The sequence below is a fragment of the Eleutherodactylus coqui genome, chromosome 5, assembly GCF_035609145.1.
Source record: "Eleutherodactylus coqui strain aEleCoq1 chromosome 5, aEleCoq1.hap1, whole genome shotgun sequence".
Classification (NCBI taxonomy): Eukaryota; Metazoa; Chordata; class Amphibia; order Anura; family Eleutherodactylidae; genus Eleutherodactylus; species Eleutherodactylus coqui.
In genome coordinates this window covers 234,236,916-234,256,793 of record NC_089841.1, presented here as the reverse complement: position 1 = coordinate 234,256,793, position 19,878 = coordinate 234,236,916, and the positions used below count along the sequence as shown (strand labels likewise).

General features: G+C 41.9%; 1 protein-coding gene across 1 annotated transcript in view; it reads left to right on the top strand.

The window, feature by feature from the left end:
• The window catches only part of DENND4C (DENN domain containing 4C), a 91,928-nt gene extending 74,575 nt beyond the window's left edge, over positions 1-17,353 (top strand). Inside the window, exons 24-33 of the mRNA XM_066604342.1 lie at positions 15-180; positions 530-639; positions 3,889-4,064; positions 4,841-5,011; positions 5,689-5,860; positions 6,131-6,376; positions 10,307-10,424; positions 12,522-12,675; positions 12,755-12,819; positions 13,671-17,353. Coding sequence (XP_066460439.1) covers positions 15-180; positions 530-639; positions 3,889-4,064; positions 4,841-5,011; positions 5,689-5,860; positions 6,131-6,376; positions 10,307-10,424; positions 12,522-12,675; positions 12,755-12,819; positions 13,671-13,807 — 1,515 coding nt within the window. The 3' untranslated portion in view covers positions 13,808-17,353. The remainder of the gene's footprint in view (positions 1-14; positions 181-529; positions 640-3,888; positions 4,065-4,840; positions 5,012-5,688; positions 5,861-6,130; positions 6,377-10,306; positions 10,425-12,521; positions 12,676-12,754; positions 12,820-13,670) is intronic.
• Positions 17,354-19,878: the final 2,525 nt, after the last annotated feature.

The following is a 19,878-nucleotide window of genomic DNA, read 5'->3' as shown; positions in this document are numbered from 1 at the left end:
TCCTTGTAATGTAGGAAGAAGTTGATAAAGGTGAATACCAGTTTCCGTTGAATGTTGACGAGCCGGTAGTGGGTGACAAGATGGGCTTTCAAAGACTTTCTTCAAGCAGCTTAAATCAAAGCAACACCAGCCTGGGCAGCAGCAGCAGCGGCGGCACGAGTAAACAGAGCTACACGAACAGTATGGGTTTTTCATTCTAATTCCTACTGTTACCTTTTGTCTCTATTTTTCGCACCATCTAGGGCTACATACATATGTAGCCAACTTTAACTTGTCTGTGAGAACTTGTTGCAGAAAGTTCTCTTGTGTTAGGCAATTGAAAAGCTATTGTTTTCGCATCTTAACACAAGAACCTTTTGTAAAGTGCTTTAAAGTGTAAACTAACTGACAGTGTTATCATAATGGGTTAAACATCAAGTTAATGTTTGCTACATGCGTACGTATCAAAAAAATTTCCTGCGTTTGTGGATTGAATTGCGATAAAGCTTTTGCCAAGAACTGATGTCAATAAACAATGTTGTGTTTGCAGGCGAATCCACACCAGGTAAAGGAATGAGAGCGTTGGAATCTGAGAAGTCAGAGCATGGGTCGTCTCAGAATACCAGCTTATCCAGTATCTTCCAGAACTGTGTGATGGAGGTGAGTCCGTCCTGACCGCTGGTACATTCACATCACCTCTATGGCATTTGTCACAATGTGTGCTGCGTTTAAACATGCTGGGATGCAGCTGCTGCTGGTCAGCCATTTCAGAAGGTGCTTTTTTGTGAATTAATAAAAAAATGTTTTTTACATTTATTTTGCATTTTACATTTTTCATCCGCTTTAGGCTGGGCGCACACAACTATATTTCGGTGACCATTTTGCATTCGTAATACAAAAGGACTTCCTGGCGTGACCACGGGTCCTGGCCCAAACTACGAGCATCATACATTCCTAAGATGCTCGTAGTTTAGGTCAGGAGGCCCACGGTCAGATCAGGATGTATTTCTGTATACAGATGCAAACCAGCCACCAAAACATGGTAGTGTGCTCACAGCCTAACAGGCGGTAATGCCGCTCATCAAGTACAGCTGATGTGAGACATATATATAGCCAGTGTCTTTCAAAATAAACTTTTCACACTACGGTAGTCTTCAAACAGGAACTTGTCCTCGTATTGCTAGCCCAGATGGTACATATCCAGAGTATATATGCTGGTAGCTGAAGCCAAGCACTCTGAGTCCAACATGCCACAATGTTCTTTTTTTCTGGGAAGGGATAAGGGGGGACGTCCTCTTTCACAAGCAATAACCCCTTGACGACCAAGGACGTGTGTTCTTGAGCGTCGGGGTATGTATGAAGAGAGGTTGCAGGGCATCATCTATTTATTACAGCTAACACCCGCGGGCAATATCTGCAATCGTCCATGCGGCCGATCTCGGCTATTAGCCCTTTAAATGCCGCTGTCAATTCTGACAGCCGCATTTAAATCCCCCGAACAATGTTCGGGGGTCCCGTACAGCCTCCACGCGGTGAGATCGTGGGAGCCGTGCAGGTGTCATGGCAGCAGGGGGCCTTCTGAAAGGCCCCAGGGCTGCCTTAGCAGACTGCCTATCAAGCCGTCCCCGTGGGGTGCCTTAATAGACTGCCTGTCACATCGCAGTATGACGTAATGCTATAGCATTACGTCATACTGCAGGAGTGATCAAAGCATCGGATATTGTAGTCCCCCAGAGGGGCTTAAAAGAAAAGTGAAAATAAGAGCAATAAAGTTTTAATAATTGTTAAAAAAAAAACAACTTTAAATCAATTCCTTTTTGCCATATCTATGATTTAAAAAATGTAAATCATAAAATAAAAATACATATTTGGTATCGCCGCGTCCGTAAAAGTCCAATCTATCAAAGTAGCACATTATTTTTCCAGCATGGTGAACGTCGGCCAAAAAAAATAAAGAACACCAGAAATGCACTTTTTTTTAGTTACCCTGTCTCCCAGAAAAAACGCAATAAAAAGCGACCAACTAGTCGTATGTATTCCAAATTGGTGCTAACGGAAACTACAGGACATCCCACAAAAAATGAGCCCTCGCTGAACTACGTCAACGGAAAAATTAAAAAGGTTTTGCGTGCAGAAGATGGCAGCAGAAAATAATTGAAAAAAATTAATGTCTTTGGAAAAAATAAGTGTAGTTAAAAAAAATAAATAAAAAAAAGTATGTAAGTTTGGTATAGAATAAAGTTATCAGGTCATCTTTGTTGCAGTTTGTGCACCATAGAAACAAGAGGCACTGAAAGATGGCGGAATGTTGTTTTTTTTTTTCATTTTCCTCCACTTAGAATTTTTTTAAACTTTTTCAGTACATTATATGGTACATTAAATGGCACCATTTAAAAATACAACTTGTCTCGCAAAAAACAAGCCCTCATACAGCGACGTCGATGGATAAATAAAGGAGTTATGATTTTTTTGAAGGGGGGAGGAAAAAAAGAAATGGAAAAAAAAGGGGGCAGCGTCATTAAGGGGTTAAGAGAATAGTTACGTTATGGAGGTTCAGGGTTTATATGGATTGAGGATGGATTCTGGACCCTATAATGCAGGTGTCGGCTGTTTCTTACTGCCAACGCTCTCCCACAACAGCTATGATCTGCGCCCACATGGATCGCTGCTGTTAACCCTTTAAATGCCCCTGTAGGTTCGGACAACAGCATTTGAATCCTCTACCCACCCTTCCCCCCTTCCCTTTCAGTTGCCATGGCAGCTGGGGGCTTTCTGAAGATTCCCAGGGCTGCCATTGCAGATTGCCCATGAAGCTATGCCTGTGGTGTGACTGGATAGACTGCCTGTCCATTATTTATCCTGCAGGGTAAATGCCAGAAAAAACAAATCCACAACCCCAGAATTGCGCTTTTGTTTTGGTCTCTTTGAGAGTGGTTGACTTCAGCTAATAGGATCTGGATTTGTACCCATTTGCATCAGAGAGGGCGAGTTCCTGCATGAAGGCTGCTGAAATGTGAATACTTTATTTGGTAAGAGACTGGCTATATGTCTCACATATGAACTTTGCTTTATGACATTTTTATCCAGGGTTGTGAGCCGTAGAAGGAGGCTGTAAGCTTACTTGACTTTTTTGTCAAGTGTACTATAACTATTTAAATAAGGGAGATGGAATAATACCTCTGCAGCACTACCTATTGGAAGGCAGCATTCTTGCAAGTCCATGTTAGACGCTTTATACAAGCCTTGTAACAATGACTGAGAATTGTTACAGAATCCATACACAGACAGCTGTTTCGGGGGGGTTTGCCCCTCATCAGTGTGCAGGAGGTTTCTGGCTTGGCTAGTGAGAGGCCTGTGATTTGGGCCAGGAATGCTATCTTTTCTCCTTAGGGAGAGCGCCTAGAAGGTGAGTAAGGAAACTTATACGGCCATCCATGCTCCTCTGGGTAATATGCAAATAAGGGAGATGGATTAATACCTCTGCAGCGCCACCTATTGGAAGGCAGCATTCTTCCTCCCTCGCCTTCTAGGTGCTCTCCCTAGGGCGAAAAGTTAGCGTTCCTGACCCACATAACTATATGAACCATTTACTAAGGCTCTGTTCTCAAATCATTTGGGATCTAAAGTTTAGGTAAACACTTTACAAAAGTGTAAAAGTGTGTGCTGTAAATAAGCATTATCATCTATAGACGAATTTGTAAAAAAAGTGTCAATATGGTTACAGCTGTTTTCGGTAACTACAAGTTGTCTTTTCTCTATTTCTATGTATCTTTTTATGTGAAAGCAGAACAGATATTTCACGCAATCCAGCACCATCATAACCCATAAAATAGGTTTTACAATGAAAAGTTGGGGACTTCTATATTCTGCTGTTTCTCCGCAGTAAAGGCTTACATTGTGTGTTTGCAGGTCCTCATGTCTAGTTGCTCGCAATGCCAAGGCTGTAAAGCCTTAGTTTATGATGAAGAAATCATGGCAGGATGGGCTGCCGATGACTCCAATCTAAACACCACGTGTCCTTTCTGTAAAGTCACCTTCCTGCCTTTCCTGAATATTGAGTTTAAGGACTTGCGCGGCTCCGCCAGGTTTGTAACTATTTTTTTTATAGTACTAATTGACTGTATTTTGTAAAACTGGTGGTACGATTTGTGGATTTTGTATCATTTTGTTATCTTATCTACATATTTTTGATGAATATATAGTACATATAATAGGAAAGAAATGCCGTAACTATAGGCCGTTTCCTATCGCCACATTGATCGCATGCCAGTTAGATGTGATGCTTCCCATCGAAATCAATGGGAAACGCTTGCGATCCTCTGACGCGCGTGAAACACACGATTGAGGATCACAATTTCACAGAAGTGATCTGAGGCATTTTTGAAAAATGCCTCACATCGGTGTGAAAAACGCACGTTGGCGAGTGCGATATCTGGCAGAATTTATCAGCCCCCTATCGCATTCGCCTGGGTGAATTTAGCCTCATTGCAATTCTATTGTGATGTTAGTGAGATGACTGCTGCAAAGCTCTTTCTACAAGTCAGAAGATATCTGCCTGTTGGGCTCTGTGATCAGCCTGAAAAATGCAGGATTTTCGTTTTTTGTTTTTTTTTTTAAATATACATTTTTAAAAAATCACCAAAAATTCTTAAATATCTTTAACACAAAAATGTAAGCTTTGTTATAGGTCATTTCCTAATGACACATTCCCTTTAATTAAATGCCTGCAGAAATGCCATATACTGCATATAAGCAATCAAACAATTGCAAGTTCAAGTCCCCTATAAGGTTGGGGGGAGTTTCAGATTTTGACCAGATGGTATTTTTAGGTTGTGTTTTTTTTTTTCCCCCCCTACCTCAGTTTCTTCCTGAAGCCGAGTAATTCCATTGACAGCCTACAAAGCAGTAGCCATCAATCAACTTCTCAGCATCAAAAGCACTTGGTCCCTCCGGACAATGAGCTGATTAACCTGTCAGGCTCTCATTCTCCGCTTATAGCGGCCGCAGATGCCAGTAAACCTACTGATAACAGGTAATGGTCTTCGCTTGCTTTGTATTTCAAGGAGGTGTTTTTCAAAGACACAATTCTAAAAACACATCTATCCATACGTTGTATTACTGGGTAAGCCTGCCGCTGTCTGTTAGGTCCTCAATTCAAGGACCTTGATGATATCGTCCTATGCATTGAGCCTTGTGTATCAGAAATACCTTGGTAAAAATGGGATAGGCCTTCAATCTTGGACGATTCGCGGTAAAACGCGGTTATTGAAAGGCATGTATTTTTGAATTTTCCTTCACACTCGTAGAGACGAATTGCGAATTCCGCGAGAAAAAGAAAAATCGCAGCGTGCTCTATTTTACAGAGAAATCCGCACTGACAGCCTATATTGATGTCATTGGAGGCTTGCAACCTGCAGCCCATTCGCAATTAACATTGCGCATGAGCTGCCAGTACCCACGTCATTGCTAAGGGACGGCACGGGAAATGCAGATCTGCCAGCCTCCGTGGTCATGCACAATAAAGTAAAGGGCCGTACGCAGGGTCACCAGCTGGAATCCACTGTAGGCCTCCTGCATGTGGAATACGACCCACTGGTGGGAGCCCGGCCTAAATGCTGCACAGTAAAGCTACATAGACCTAGGCTTAGCATTGTGTTGTAGTTTTGGTAATCTGTATATTATTTTGTTATCTGTTTATTTCCGTAATAGTCTTGGTGACGACAAACTGAAACATTTGGGCAGTGACAGTGCCACAAAGAGAGTCGCTTCATTGACGAGGAGTCACAGTGTGGGAGGACCTCTCCAAAATATTGACTTGCCCCAAAAGCCATTGCATGGTGTGTCCACTGTCAGCTTGCCTAACAGCCTGCAGGAAGTGGTGGTATGTTTCCGTTGAGTACTTTGATGCTCTGTTTAGTGGATGCTACTACTTTATTACAATATGTTATGCAGATGCTTAATCCTGGTTTTAGTGATAGTCTGGTTTTATTAAATAATTTCTGCAATTTAAAATATTTTATATCCCGCCTTCACTTTCCCTACTCTTTGATGTTTTCTTTTCAGCATTCCCAATGCTCCCAATATTAGTTTTTCTATTTCGGTAATATTATTCTGACTAATCAGCTTTTTTGTATTTTTCTTGGCACTTTAGGATCCTTTAGAAAAGAGACACGACCCTCCCCCTGTTTCCGTTCCGTATCTAAGTCCTCTTGTACTGCGCAAAGAACTTGAATCTTTGCTGGAGAATGAGGGTGAACAAGTTATCCATACGGCCACTTTTATAAATCAGCATCCAATCATCTTCTGGAACCTGGTATGGTACTTCAGGAGGCTGGATCTACCAAGCAATCTGCCTGGACTTATCCTGACATCAGAGCATTGCAATGGAGGTGAACAGGTATGTTAATAACTTTTCCTATGAAATCTTAGCTGCCTCTTAACTTAATAATGATGCTGCCTTAACAACCCACCACCGCCGCCCATTAGACCGAGCTTTCTTTGTGCAACTGGAAAAAATAGATTTACAGTTTTGAATGAGCAAAATGCTTTATACTGTTAAAGGCTCTAGCTCAGGCTACAACCCAGTTATGGCCCTGTCTCGTTTTTAGAGCTAAGAATCTTTGCTTTAAAACAAGACTGGAATTGCAGCTCTGGACCAGATCTATTTGGAGCTAGAGCCATTTGAAGTGAGATCTACAAATACTGAACTTTCAGTACTCACTTAACCCCTTGAGTGGCAGGTTCTTACCACCCTGTCAGACCCACCAGGGCAGGTTTTTTAAATGGTCTAATTATTTAATTTCAACTAATTTTGCAGTCGTGTTCCAAGAGCCATAACCTTTTCCATTTTTCCATTGACATGGCTATGTGAGGGCTTGTTTTTTTGCGGGACAAGTTGTACTTTTTGATGGCATCATTTTTGGGTATATATAACTTATTGCATAACTTTTGTAAAAAAATTTGTAGGGAGATTGGGGAAAAAGAGAAAAATTCTGCCATTTGTTTTTTCGATCTCATTTTTACGGCGTTCAGCGTGCAGAATAAATAGTGTGATATCATTATTCCCTCAGTCAGCACGATTCCGGCGATACCGAGTTTATACAGTTTTTTTATGTTTTACTATTTTTGTACATTTAAAACTTTTTTTTTCTTGAAGGTTTGCTTTTGTGTCGCCACATTCCAAGAGCCGTATTAATTTTATTTTCCCATTGCCAGAGCTCTAGAGGGGCTTGTTTTTTGCAGGATGAACTCCAGTCTTCATTTATCTAATTTTTTTGGAACATGTAAATTTTGATCACTTTTTATTCCACTTTTTCTAGTGACAAGATTAACAAAATCTGTAACTCTGGAGTGTTTTTTATTTTTATTTTTCACTGCATTCTCTGACCAGTATAAATAATGTATTAAAGTAATTCTACAGGCCTGTACGATTACGCCAATACCAAATTGTAATAGTTTTTTTTTCTTTTTCACGACTTTTTCACACTTATAAAAAAAAGTAATAAAAGTTAAAATCACCCTCCTTTTGCCATATCTATAATAAAAAAATCTAAATCACAAAAGAAAAATACATATATGTTATCACCGTGTCCGTAAATGTCCGCTCTATCAAAGTAGTGCATTATTTGCCCCGCACGGTGAACACAGTCCAAAAAAAAAAAATAGAACGCCAGAAATGCGCTTTTTCAGTCACCCTGTCTCCCAGAAAAATGCAATAAAAAGCGATCAAAAAGTCGTATGTATTCTAAATTAGTACTAACGGAAACTTCAGGACGTCCCGCAAAAAGTGAGCCCTTGCTCAACTACGTTGACGGAAAAATAAAAAAGTTATTGCGCGCAGAAGATGCAGCAGAAAATCATTAAAAAAAAATAAATGTCTTTGAAAAAAAATACAAGTACTACAGCATAAGAAAACTATACAAGTTTGATATCGTAGTAATCGCACTGACCCATAGAATAAAGTTATCATGTCGCTTTTGTTACAGTTTGTGCGCCATAGAAACAAGACGCACTGAAGGATGGCGGAAAGTCTTTTTTTTTTTTCTCCACTTGGAATTTTGTAAAAGTTTTTCAGTACATTATATGGTACTTTAAATAGCACCATTGAATAATCCAACTCGTCCCGCAAAAAATAAGCCCTCATACAGCGACGTCGATGGATAAATAATAGAGTTCAGATTTTTTAAACGGGGGGAGGAAAAAAAGAAATAGGGGAAAAAAGAAAAAAAGGGGCCGTGTCATTAAGGGGTTAAATAATGTACTATCTTCCTTCTCTGTGTCGTCATGACGCAGGGATACCACATGTGTAATTTTATTTTTATTTTTTTACAAAGTAAAGGGAGACAAGTGTTTTTTGTTTTTTACATTTTTTTTAAACTTTTTTTTAACCTTTTTTTTGGTCCCTTTAGAGGACCTCCACAGAGACCCATCAGGACCCCCTGATCACATTCAGGAGGTTCGATGATTACAGCCCTTTACATACTGCAGTCCCATAGACTGCAGCATGTTAAGGGTTAACACAGCAAAGATCGGAGGTTTTCTCTGATCTCTGCAGTAAGAGCTGGTGCCTGGCTGTCCTCTAACAGCCAAGCACCAGCTCTCCCTGCCACAGAAAACCATCGGCTGGCTTCTGACAAGCCGATGGTCTCTATGGCAACCTATAAACAAAGCAGTGCAGGGGTTTGAAATGAAAAGCGGGAGATTGCCGGCAGATCGGCAGTATCTCCCAGCTTCTTATTTCAAAATCCTGAACTGCTCTGTGTGGGACTGTGTAGGCAGAGCACAATGCCACAGCTTGTGGCATTGTGCTCTGCAGCTCCCATAGTGATGCATAGTCCGGAAATCTTCCGGGCTATATCACTATCGGCAGTGGAGCTCGTCCTGGAAAATTTCCGGGCGTGCCACTCAAGGGGTTAAGCCTTTAAGGAGAGGGAAAGCAATGGAGAACAACCAGGTAGCAGAAAATGATCTGTGATTCTGCTGTCTGACCCCCCCCCCCCCCCTATCCTGTCCCAGGGGAGGGGGTAACATGGACTTATGCTTAAGCTATCACCTCATTCTCATATTCGAGCACTGCGATTTTCGAGTACTTCACTACTCGGGTGAAAAGTACTCGGGTGCGCCGGGGGGCAGGGGGGGGTGCGGCGCACCAGAGTACTTTTTCACCCGAGTAGTGAAGTACTCGAAAATCGCGGTGCTCGATTGCGAAATCGCCCTTACCGAGTACGTTCGCTCATCTCTAATCAAAAGCTATTTAAAAAAACATATTTGGTATTGCTGAGTCCGTAAAATTTTGATATACCAAAGTAATGCATTATTTGTGCCAAATAGCAAATGTCGTCAGAAAAAAAAAAATCACGCCAGAATTGTGCTTTTTTTTTTTTGGTCACCCCATCTCTAAGAACAAATTTTTCTGAAAAGCAACTAAGAAGTTGCACGAACATCAAAACAGTACTAACAAACTACAGGATGTCTTGCAAAACACGAGCCTTTGCAAACCTATATCAATGGAAAAATGTAAAATTAATGGCTTTCAGAAGATGACGGCAGAAAATAATTTACATTTTTTCCCACAGATATTTAGATTTTTTTTTTTTTAAAGTAGTACAGCAAAGTGAGGAGGGAAAACCGAAAATAAGGGAACAAGGGGTGCGGTCCTTCGGACACCTTTGCACTGATTTTTTTTTTTTTTTTTAATTTCATTTAGTTTCTAAAACGCAAAGTTTAAGCAACTTTCTTAATAGTCTTAATTTAAAATATCCTACTGTTTTTTCTGTTGTAGAGTTTGCATAACTCTTTTATATAACTGGTACTTCTGACACAGATCCAAGTCTTGCTCCTAGCTGTGTCAACACTCAGCAGGGTCCAGAGCCTGTCTTACACTGTCTATGAGCCCACAATGAGTGGAACAGGTTGCCACAGGAGGTGGCGAGTTCCCCTGCAATGGAAGTCTTCAAACAAAGGCTGGACAGACCTCTGTCTGGGATGATTTAGTGATCCTGCATTAAGCAGGGGGTTGGACCCGATGACCCTGGAGGTCCCTTCCAACTCTACCATTCTATGATTCTGCCTCTCTGAGGAGAGTCTAACATAGCCAAAGGGGCACACCACTTCTGCCCCTTCATTTCAGCGATTGATGTAGATCTTCACACCCAGACCTTCACCAATCAAACCTTCTGATATGTAGCTATAACATAAAACTTTCCTGGAACGAGAGGTGCACTTTTTAAACTATGTATATGGAAATGTATAAAATATGTTTGTAGATATGAACAAATGTGCTCAAAGATTTATGATGGAAAAACCTAACTGTTCCACTGTTTTCTAGGTGCCCCAATCATCTATCTCACAAGACAGCAAACTTGTTTACATCCAGCTGCTATGGGATAATGTCAACCTCCACCTAGATCCTGGAGAGGCTCTTTATATGAAATGGCGGACCTTAGGTAAACTTGTACTACTCCGATTTGAGGAATCTGCAATGTAGATGAGTAGTGCACAACCTGTCCCCCAAAGGATGCATTCAGAGATCTTGTTGGCTGGATTCACTCCACATTTAGCCTAGGTGATATGGTTCCATCTGGATCTCCGAAGTCCAAACTAGGACTAAACCATAAATTTTATTTTATCAAATGTTGACCAATAGGGTCTCAGTTTTTCTGTGGCTTCTGTTATATTTGGAAGTCCGACTAGCCGAGTCCACTATACTATTCTGTCCTCTAAATTATACCACAAATGAGTCGAAAACTTCTCAACCAGAGACCTCGTTGGTCTCCGTTTGACAAATGAAAGTCTACTCTCTTTGTTTGAATCTCACTTTCAGGGATCCAAGTGCAACCTATGGACATAGGCTGAACGTGGTGTAAACCCACTCTTGGGGCCCTTTTACACAGGCTGATAAATATTCACTTACCATTCAGTGTAAATGCTGTGCCGACTGAACTACAAAGGAGAATTTATTTGCTTCTTATTCGTCTTTCCGTTTCTGCATGCCCGTGTAAACAGATAGTTGGTCACTTCTGAATGGCTGCCCACTCACTGTGGATGGTGGCGGGCGGACCGGATGGATCCCATCCCTCTCCTCCTCCAGTCAGAGATGCCCCTTCCTGTGTAAAAGCACAGGAACAATCAGCTCTGGGATGACCTTTTGGGCATCTGTGTCTGATGGATTGTCTCTGATGATATAGTGGGCGTATACTACATTGTCTGCATTATGTAGCCTTCTGAAACCATTGGCCATCTTTTTTATAAATTGAAAAAAACAACGTAAATTCTTGAAGTAAAACCTCAAAGTGTAATGTTTCAGTATGATCTGGTTCTTACATTTTAATTTTTATTTTTTTTAATTTCTCCCAATTTTTGAACACTGAGGACGGTTTCACATGAGCATGTTTACACTCACCATATGCAGGGAATAGAGCCCATTGATTTTGGTGGGTTAGTTCACGTTTCAATATTTTGCGTGTGCATTTCATTCACGCAAAAAAAATAAATTAGAACATGCTCTATCTTTCTGTGTATTTGCACACGCAATACACAAGGAGATGCAAGAAACACTGTGTAACTCTGCTGGAAAAAGAAAACTGGGACTCACTAAGACTAATTAGCCATTTTAATCAGTGAGTCTTTGTTTGCCCCTAGCAAATGAACATGACTTGTAGGTGCTAAAAGTACAGTGAAATATGATGATGCGCACTCAAAAAAGCAGTGTTCATTCTGCAAAAATGCTACTCATGCACGCAAAAATACGCATATGCTGCTGCAAAGCTGGCCTATTGGGGATATTATTTGGAGGGTTATGACTTTAACGCTGTGTATTGTTTAAAAACAAATCGTTCTATCTTCAATCCAAAGTGTGATTGTTTCCAGTAAGAGAAACCAAGTAATCTTGTAGATATGATACCTTTTAGTGGCTAATAAAAATACATGTTATAGCTGGCTTTCAAACCTCTCAGGGTTTGAATCTAAAGACGTATTTTAATATATACACATGGGAGGGCATGAACATGGTGTACTTAATTTGCACTAGATAAATACCAGAGACTGGATAAGAGGGCACAGACATGTTGGGATTAATAGCACCTAGATAAATACCAGGGAGGGATGAGCATAACTGTAAATAATTAATCCAGTGACAAGTAATGTGAAAGTTTATAGTCTCTAAATTGAGTTTCCCCAACATAATGCCCCACAACAGGACATTCACTGCACAGGATCAGTTTTTTATGTAATACAGCTAGGGCTTACTTTCAGAGTATGGCTTCTATTTCAAGCCCCCCCCCCCCTGAAAAATCGGGTTAGGTCTTATTTTCGGGGAAACTGGGTTGAACCAGAAGCAACAAAAAATAGTCTAAAGTGTCATGGAATTACGTAGTGGCCAATAATAAGGGTCAAATGTCAGAAGTAGAAGTACAAGTACCAGGAATAAGCATGGAAATCCAAAGATGAGCTCCTGCATTTCTGTCTCCGGCCTAGAATTCTCAGGCCTCTATTACCAAGCATGATGGAACGTCACATACTGACTCTTTACTCCTGTCCTACAGAGTCTATAAAGAAGACAGGAGTTCCCGTACCAAAGGACATGCAAGATGTCAGCCACTTACTGGAGAGCGTCACTCTCAGCATCCAGCACAACGATGTCCTCCGCCCCATCAGCCTGTTGCTGCAGAAATATGGTGCAGCTAGTAAAAGGCAAAGGTGAGGCTTGATGCAGCTCTTCTGTAGTGTCCCGCTAGACCCCCGCTACACGCTTACATGTGTCATTTTGTTCATACAGGAGCATTTACAGAGAAATACTCTACCTGTCCTTGGTTGCCCTGGGGCGAGAAAATATTGATATTGGTAAGATAAGCTATATATGTTTCATTGCTACAGTTGTATTAAATAACCGCATACATTTAGTAATAGGTTGTAGTGGTTATTGCTGAACTTCTTGTAGACATGCTAGCATATCCGATTTTTACAAAATTGGGGGTAAGTGTCACTAAAAAATGCCAGTAAAAAAAATGCAGGGATCATCCAAAAAAACCACCAGAATAAAAGACTGTATGAAGAAAGCCAACACAGGTTTTGCCTTTTCAGCTTGTATGACTATTTGCTTCTAACACCAATTTGAGAAGCAAAGTAGAGAGATGAGAGGAAAAATGTCTGAATTCCTTTCAGTTCCTGGATTTATCCCTTAATGGCTCTAGGTAGCGATGCAATGCTTTATCTAGATAGTTACAGTATCCGGTCTTTAACTGGTCTTTGGTTAACTGAGCCGCCCCAGCCTTGGCTGCTTAACACCCACATTGTCAAAGCGAGACTCCAAGCCTGCCCTCCCTCTTGGCCATGATGCTCGTAGGACTAAAATAGTCAATGTCTACCACTTCTGCTTTACAAATAAGAGGCACATAATGCAGATTAGTGATCAAAGAATGAAACCTGCTGATTTCCACCAAGTTGACAAGATGCCTCCCCAATCCCCACTGAGATAGAAGGTACATGAGAGATTCCCCACTCCAATCTGGCAACTGGAATAACTTTTTGACCTTCAGTGAGGAAATGGTCCTAGTAACATGTCTTTTCTCAGCCATAAATGCTATCTACAAGACCCTTTTGCAATGTGTGTAACCCGACAACCCTTGGTGTCTGTAGGCCTCCAGAAAGCATTCCTGCTAACAGATTTTATTTTTTGGCTGTTGCTTGTTTAGAGGCCTTTGATAATGAATACAGAATTGCCTTTGAGAAACTCCCTTCGGAACTCTTAAAGAAAACTCAGAAGATTGATATGCCCCCAAACAAGAATGTTGAATGCTGTCGGAATGTTTTTGGGGCACCGTTGATTTGATCAAGACTCTGAGAAGAATTCTTGGGTAGCATTCCATGGATTTAATCCAGCCTTAAACATGATACCACTGCAAGTCATAAATAATGAACGTCCAGCCGCCCCGGACTGGGAGGACTGAATGCACCTCATGGACAAGTGACCCCTCCACTACTGCTTCTATTCTGTAGTTCTTTCAGTGTGGACCTAGGAGGAGTCGTGACTACTTTACTGGCATCTGTGGCACCTTAAAGTTTATTGGACATATTTACCATGCCCTCGTATGTGGATCATCTCGCGGCAGCCAGTGACTGGTACATCCTACTAGGAGTATATGGCTGCATGTTGTGTTTTTTTAATATGTGTATACTAATGATTGCTTTGCTATTACTGGAGAAATGTAAGTTATCCATCACACTGCCAAGTTTGCTCACCACACATATACATATATATTCACACACGTCCTGAAGTATAGGAAACTTCTGGGTTCTAATTCTGAATCGATGCGCTTTTCACATTGACTTGGCTCACAATTGATAAGTTCTGTAGGTTCAGGCAATTCTGCCAACCCTATAGATCCTGCTAAGATCACTTTTGTAGATGGCACTTTTTCCTATCTTTGACAATCTCCCAATAACGTCATAACCCAGGTCCACCACGAGCAGGGACGTTTTAGTCTTTCAGGTGACCCATACAGAGAATGTTTCAGCTGGGCATTTTCGGTTACATCATTGCTTGAACCAGCCCTTTAAAAAAAAAAAAAAAAATCATAAAGAACATTGTATAAGGCTAAATAGTCAATTTATCTTATTTATTACATGATGTTTTAATGACTGTCAGGCCTTGCCTTTCTTGCTAAGAGCAGGGGACGCTCGCCAAATTACTGACATTTTTTAAAATTCTAAGTAGGACCAGGCAATTCCTTCCAGGCCTTGGCAAATTGACATATAAAAACACTCATTTGTCCTCTACAGCCACTTTTGGGGGGTATTGTGTTAAAAACTGTTTCCATCGTTAACAAAAAAAAAAATGTATTAAAGAGGGGTTCCTATCTTGGCAAACTATTTCCAATCCACAGCTTTAACTTACTGATTGGTGGGGGTCTGAATTCTAGGACGCCCACCAATCCCAAGTTACCACCCCCAGTTGCAATTTGACAGCGGTGGTGCAAATGTGTGGGCACGATTGTCAGGACACACTGGGGCTGATCTCTCGGGATCAGTGGGGTTGGACCTCCGTGGAGGATAGCTTGCCAAGATGGGAATACCTCTTAAGATGCATTACATTAATCATTCTCCTTTAATAAGAGATCATACAACCTTAGTCAGTTTGACGTAAAGTAAAGGTATGTGACCACATCGTGAATATTTCCCACAATGAAATCCACACAACTTTCTTGCAAAATTTGGGGTGGATTTTACTCCTTGCAATAAATAAAATCCATCATGAAAATCCGCCATATTTACCCAACAGACAGCAGGCTGCGCATGTGAAAATCTGTACCATAACTAGAATCTACTTTGGTTTAACCCCCCCCCCCCCCCCATTCACTCTGATATCCATATTCACTAACATTATACTGCACTTTTTTGCAGAATATCAGTGTGCCTTCTACAACAAAAACACCCTGAGAAGATGAGGGCATCCGTATCCTCAGATGGGAAAATCCAGCTCACTTACTTCCCCTTAAAAAATAAGATAATTCTGCAAGCCAATTTTGGTAGGTCCCCTTTATAGGGGGTTTTCCACGATTTAAAATTGCTTCAAAACCCCTTTGTTCTTCCTGGTTGCTGCTGACCAGGACATGTGACTGCTGCAGCCAATCACTGGCTATAGAAGGTCACTGAGGTCTCCAGTGACTGCTGCTGACCAAGACATGTGACTGCTGCAGCCAATCACTGGCTATAGAAGGTCACTGAGATCTCCAGTGATTCCTGCTGACCAGGACATGTGACTGCTGCAGCCAATCACTGGCTATAGAAGGTCACTGCTGTCTCCAGTGATTGGCTGCAGCAGTCACATGTCCAGGTGAGCAGGAACCAGGAAGAACAGTGGTGTTGTGAAGCAATCTTAAGTTGTAGGAAAACCCAATTACTGTCTGGATGACCCAAGACTCTCATGAAGTGTGAAATCTGTGTTTCACTAGAGATGATGTATACAAAGCATCAAGCGTTTCAGGAATCTTATCCTTCATACCTTCTTAGTTTTCCGTCCACTTTTATATCTTGGACTATAAAGAAAACTAGAACATCAGAACCTTAAAACTGTCTGTATTTTCACAGGCGAGTTTCCCATGTAAATACAGTGTGAGGTGCACAAAACTTGCATGGAAAGAGAACCCATTGTTTCCAATGGGTCTACTAACTGGTGCGTCTTTCCTCACACAGCAATTCTGCGAGATGGGAAAAAAAAAATGCAGCGAGCCCTATTTTTGTGCAGGACTGGAATTATTCGCTATTATTAAAAATCGCAACAAACTGAAATTCGAATTTTTAGAAGTGCAGTATCAGTCAGTTCCTCACACCCGTGATAACTAGAGATGAGCGAGCATACTTGCTAAGGCACATTACTCGAGCGAGTAGTGCCTTAGCTGAGTGTCTCCCCACTCGTCTCTAAAGATTCGGGGCCGGCGCGGGTGACAGGTGAGTTGTGGGAGGGAGAGAGAGAGAGAGATCTCCCCTCTGTTCCTCCCTGCTCTCCCCCGCTGCTCCCCGCCGGCCCCTGAATCTTTACAGACGAGCGGGGAGATACTCGGCTAAGGCACTACTCGCTCGAGTAATGTGCCTTAGAGAGTATACTCGCTCATCTCTAGTGATAACCTCATATTGTGCTCGCCCATGTGAAAATATATACACTGCCCTGCCATACCAGACACTACAGACTGGCCCGTCTTATTATATGGACACTACAGGAATTTTAGTCCTTGCGATGATTTAGTAATTCACTAGATTTCATCTACCTTGCCTCCTTAATGTATTTTATTGATTAGTGCACCTTATATATTAAACTTGACTATTGACGGACCACCCCGGTCCAGAGGTTAGTTTATATACAAGAACACTGTAGTATATCACAGCTTACTTTACCGTATGTCTTAAGCATTGCATGCCGTGAAACATATCCTGGTTTTCCATCTGTCTTTTATATTGTTTTTTATAACGCCTCTGAGGCGATGTGAACTTATCACGCTGGAGCTGCATACGGACCTGACCCGAACAGCAGCAATAGGAACTCCACTTGCAGTGTTTGCATGGATTCCTCCGGCAGCTGTGATCGGGCCATGTAGCGTATAGAGATATGGTGGCAGTATAAGAAATAGTGTAAAATGTGTCATTTTCACCGTTCTTGTAGGAAGTTTTTAGAAGCATCTCAGTATCGTTGCCGTCGCCCGGTCATTTCACTCCTAATCTTACGGCCTCCAGCGAGCGCCTTCTATCAAGCTGCAGTATATCTTTTTCTTGTAGTATGTGTGAATCAAATATTGTTGCTGCATTTATGCCCCCATTGCACTTTTTATTGTCAACCACATTATTGACTTGTCCCCGGCTTGCTCCCCCCCCCCCCCCCCCCCCCCCCCCCCCGTAGGGATATTATACACAGAACATATGAAGTAATACTCATATCCTCCCATGCAGCTACATTTTATCGATATTTTTTCAGCGGTTGTCAGAAAGCAAAAGGCAACCAAACAGTTACATTAAAACTTGCAGTTTTACTAGTCTTCCCTCAAAAATATTTTATACGTGTTGCCGTCCAAAGAATTGTCATTGTTTACGACATGTAAATATTGCCTTATCCCAAGTTGTGCTGGAGTGTAGAGTCAGCAGAAGCATCAGAAGTGCACCTACCCCTGCATCTGATGCAAAGGGGTTGTACGATCCCGCCGTGCCTACTGTATATTGTCAGATCAGCGGTGTACCATTGTGCCTTTTAACCCCCTTTCCACCACTGTGCCTGACAACTTCAGCAACCAAGCTGTCTGTCCTAAGACTGTTTCTCACTAATGTGACTTCCTGCAATGCACAGAAGGGATATTGAGTTATTCCTATATACACCCTGTTGTCCTGTCCGTGCCTTCGAGGGAAAATAAAGTGTACAACCCTTCATCAGATATGGAACCAATCCCGTTCTGTGTCGGGGACTGAAAGGTTAATGTTGGCAAACCCAATTGGTTCTGTAAATACTGTAGCACCGATCCGCCTTGGTTAGCTCCATGCCATGTGTTGTGCGCTGCAGGACACAATGTATCCTTTTCCTGATTTTAGACTGAAATGTATTTGTTTTTGTACATTGCAAAGAGAAAATGTTCTGTATTTTGAGATCTTATCTTTTGTCATCAGAATTTTGTATAGAGTCAAAACTATATAGAAACCAGACAAAATTGTGTTCTTTGGAGAAATAAAGGGAAAAAAATGATGATGCGTGCTTCCTTATAACTGATAAATAACCCATTGTTTTAGCAGAGCTACAGAAATCAAGGTAGATTGATACACAGCCTAAATGCATCTCTTTAGCTCAAAACCTAAGTACGAGGCCTGCGGGCTGAACCCGGCCCGCCACCTCATTTTATGTGACCTCGCATCAAACGCTACAGGCGGTCTACTCATGATCTGACAGAGGCAGTGCAGTCTGTGTGCGGCATCCTAGAATATGCAAATTAATGAGAACAATACCTCTGCAGCGCCACCTATTGGATAGCAGCATTCCTGCAAATCAGTCAGACCCTTTATAACAAGTAAATTTCTAGTCATTGTTATAAAGGGTCTGACAATGATTTGCAGGAATGCTGCCATCCAATAGGTGGCGCTGCAGAGGTATTGGTCCATCTTCCTTATTTGCCAGAGGAGCATGGATGGCCTTATAAGTTTCTTCCCTCACCTCCTAGGTGCTCTCCTTAAGGAGAGATGATACCCTTCCTGACCCTATGAAGTCCTATGTCACAGCAACGTCCTTTGACTACAACCAGTAGGATGATGCAGGTGGCTTTTAGGTACGAATGCACTTCTATTTAAAAAAAAAGTATAAATCCATACAGCTTTCAGAGCACAACCATGGACTTCATGCTGTACCATTGCATTAACGGTAACCGCCATGAAAAAAAAACTCTTTTTGATGCATGGGCTAACACGGGAAGTGTTTAGATTCCTGAGGCCATGCTGTGATTAGTCTGTAGACACTTGACTGATTCAAGTGTCTACAGATTAATCTTAAGGGACCCTGCCATCTATCTACCAAACTAATTAGTCTGGTGGAAGACAGGATCCAGCAGAGAATTCCTACTTTCATATTTACGACAGGGGTTCCTGTTGGCTATAGTGAGGTCAGTTTGGTGTCCACTCAGCTGCCTGGTATTTTACCTCTTAGACGTTCAGGTGAGGGGTAAAGCAGGCCAAGCGGTTATAAGTGGCTAGACTGAACATGAGTCAACAGCGTGGTGCAGCAGCGCAAAAAGAAAAAAAAAAAAGCCAAATACAATTCTGGGATATATTAAGAGAAGCCTAGAGTCTAGATCATGTAATTATCCCGCTCTACTCTTCCCTAGGCCACCTTTACACAGGCAGGTCAGATTCCGCATGTGGAATCCTGTCCTGTCAGCAGCAGCATCTGCGTGTATCTGCTTTCATTTTCTTCTTTCCATACTGCCGCTGTCGGACGAGCAGTATAGGTTTCATTTAAACGCCTGCTTTTCTTGCAGAATCTGCAGTCTGACTTCCATGGACTTCAATGGAAGCAGTTTGTATGGAATCTGCAGGGAGATAGAGCATGCTGCGATTGGTTTCTGCTCGTGTGCTGGGAGAATCACTTTTGCATTGCATGCGATGAAAGGTATTTGTTGTGAAAGCTGGAGGTGCATGCCGCAATTCATATCTGACAATGTGCATTCAGCCTTAGGCCAAGTTGGATTCCGGCTGTGAGCTCGGCCAGTGACCCTGCGTACTTCCCTTATCTGTACTGTGGATGACTGCAGAGGCGTGCAGGCAGTCAGGTGTAGGTTTCTTTTTGCTTGCATTTTCCACTGTCGCTTAGCGATGTTAATTGCATATGGGCTGCGGTTCGGACACCTCCATTGACATCACTGGAGATGGTCAGTGTGG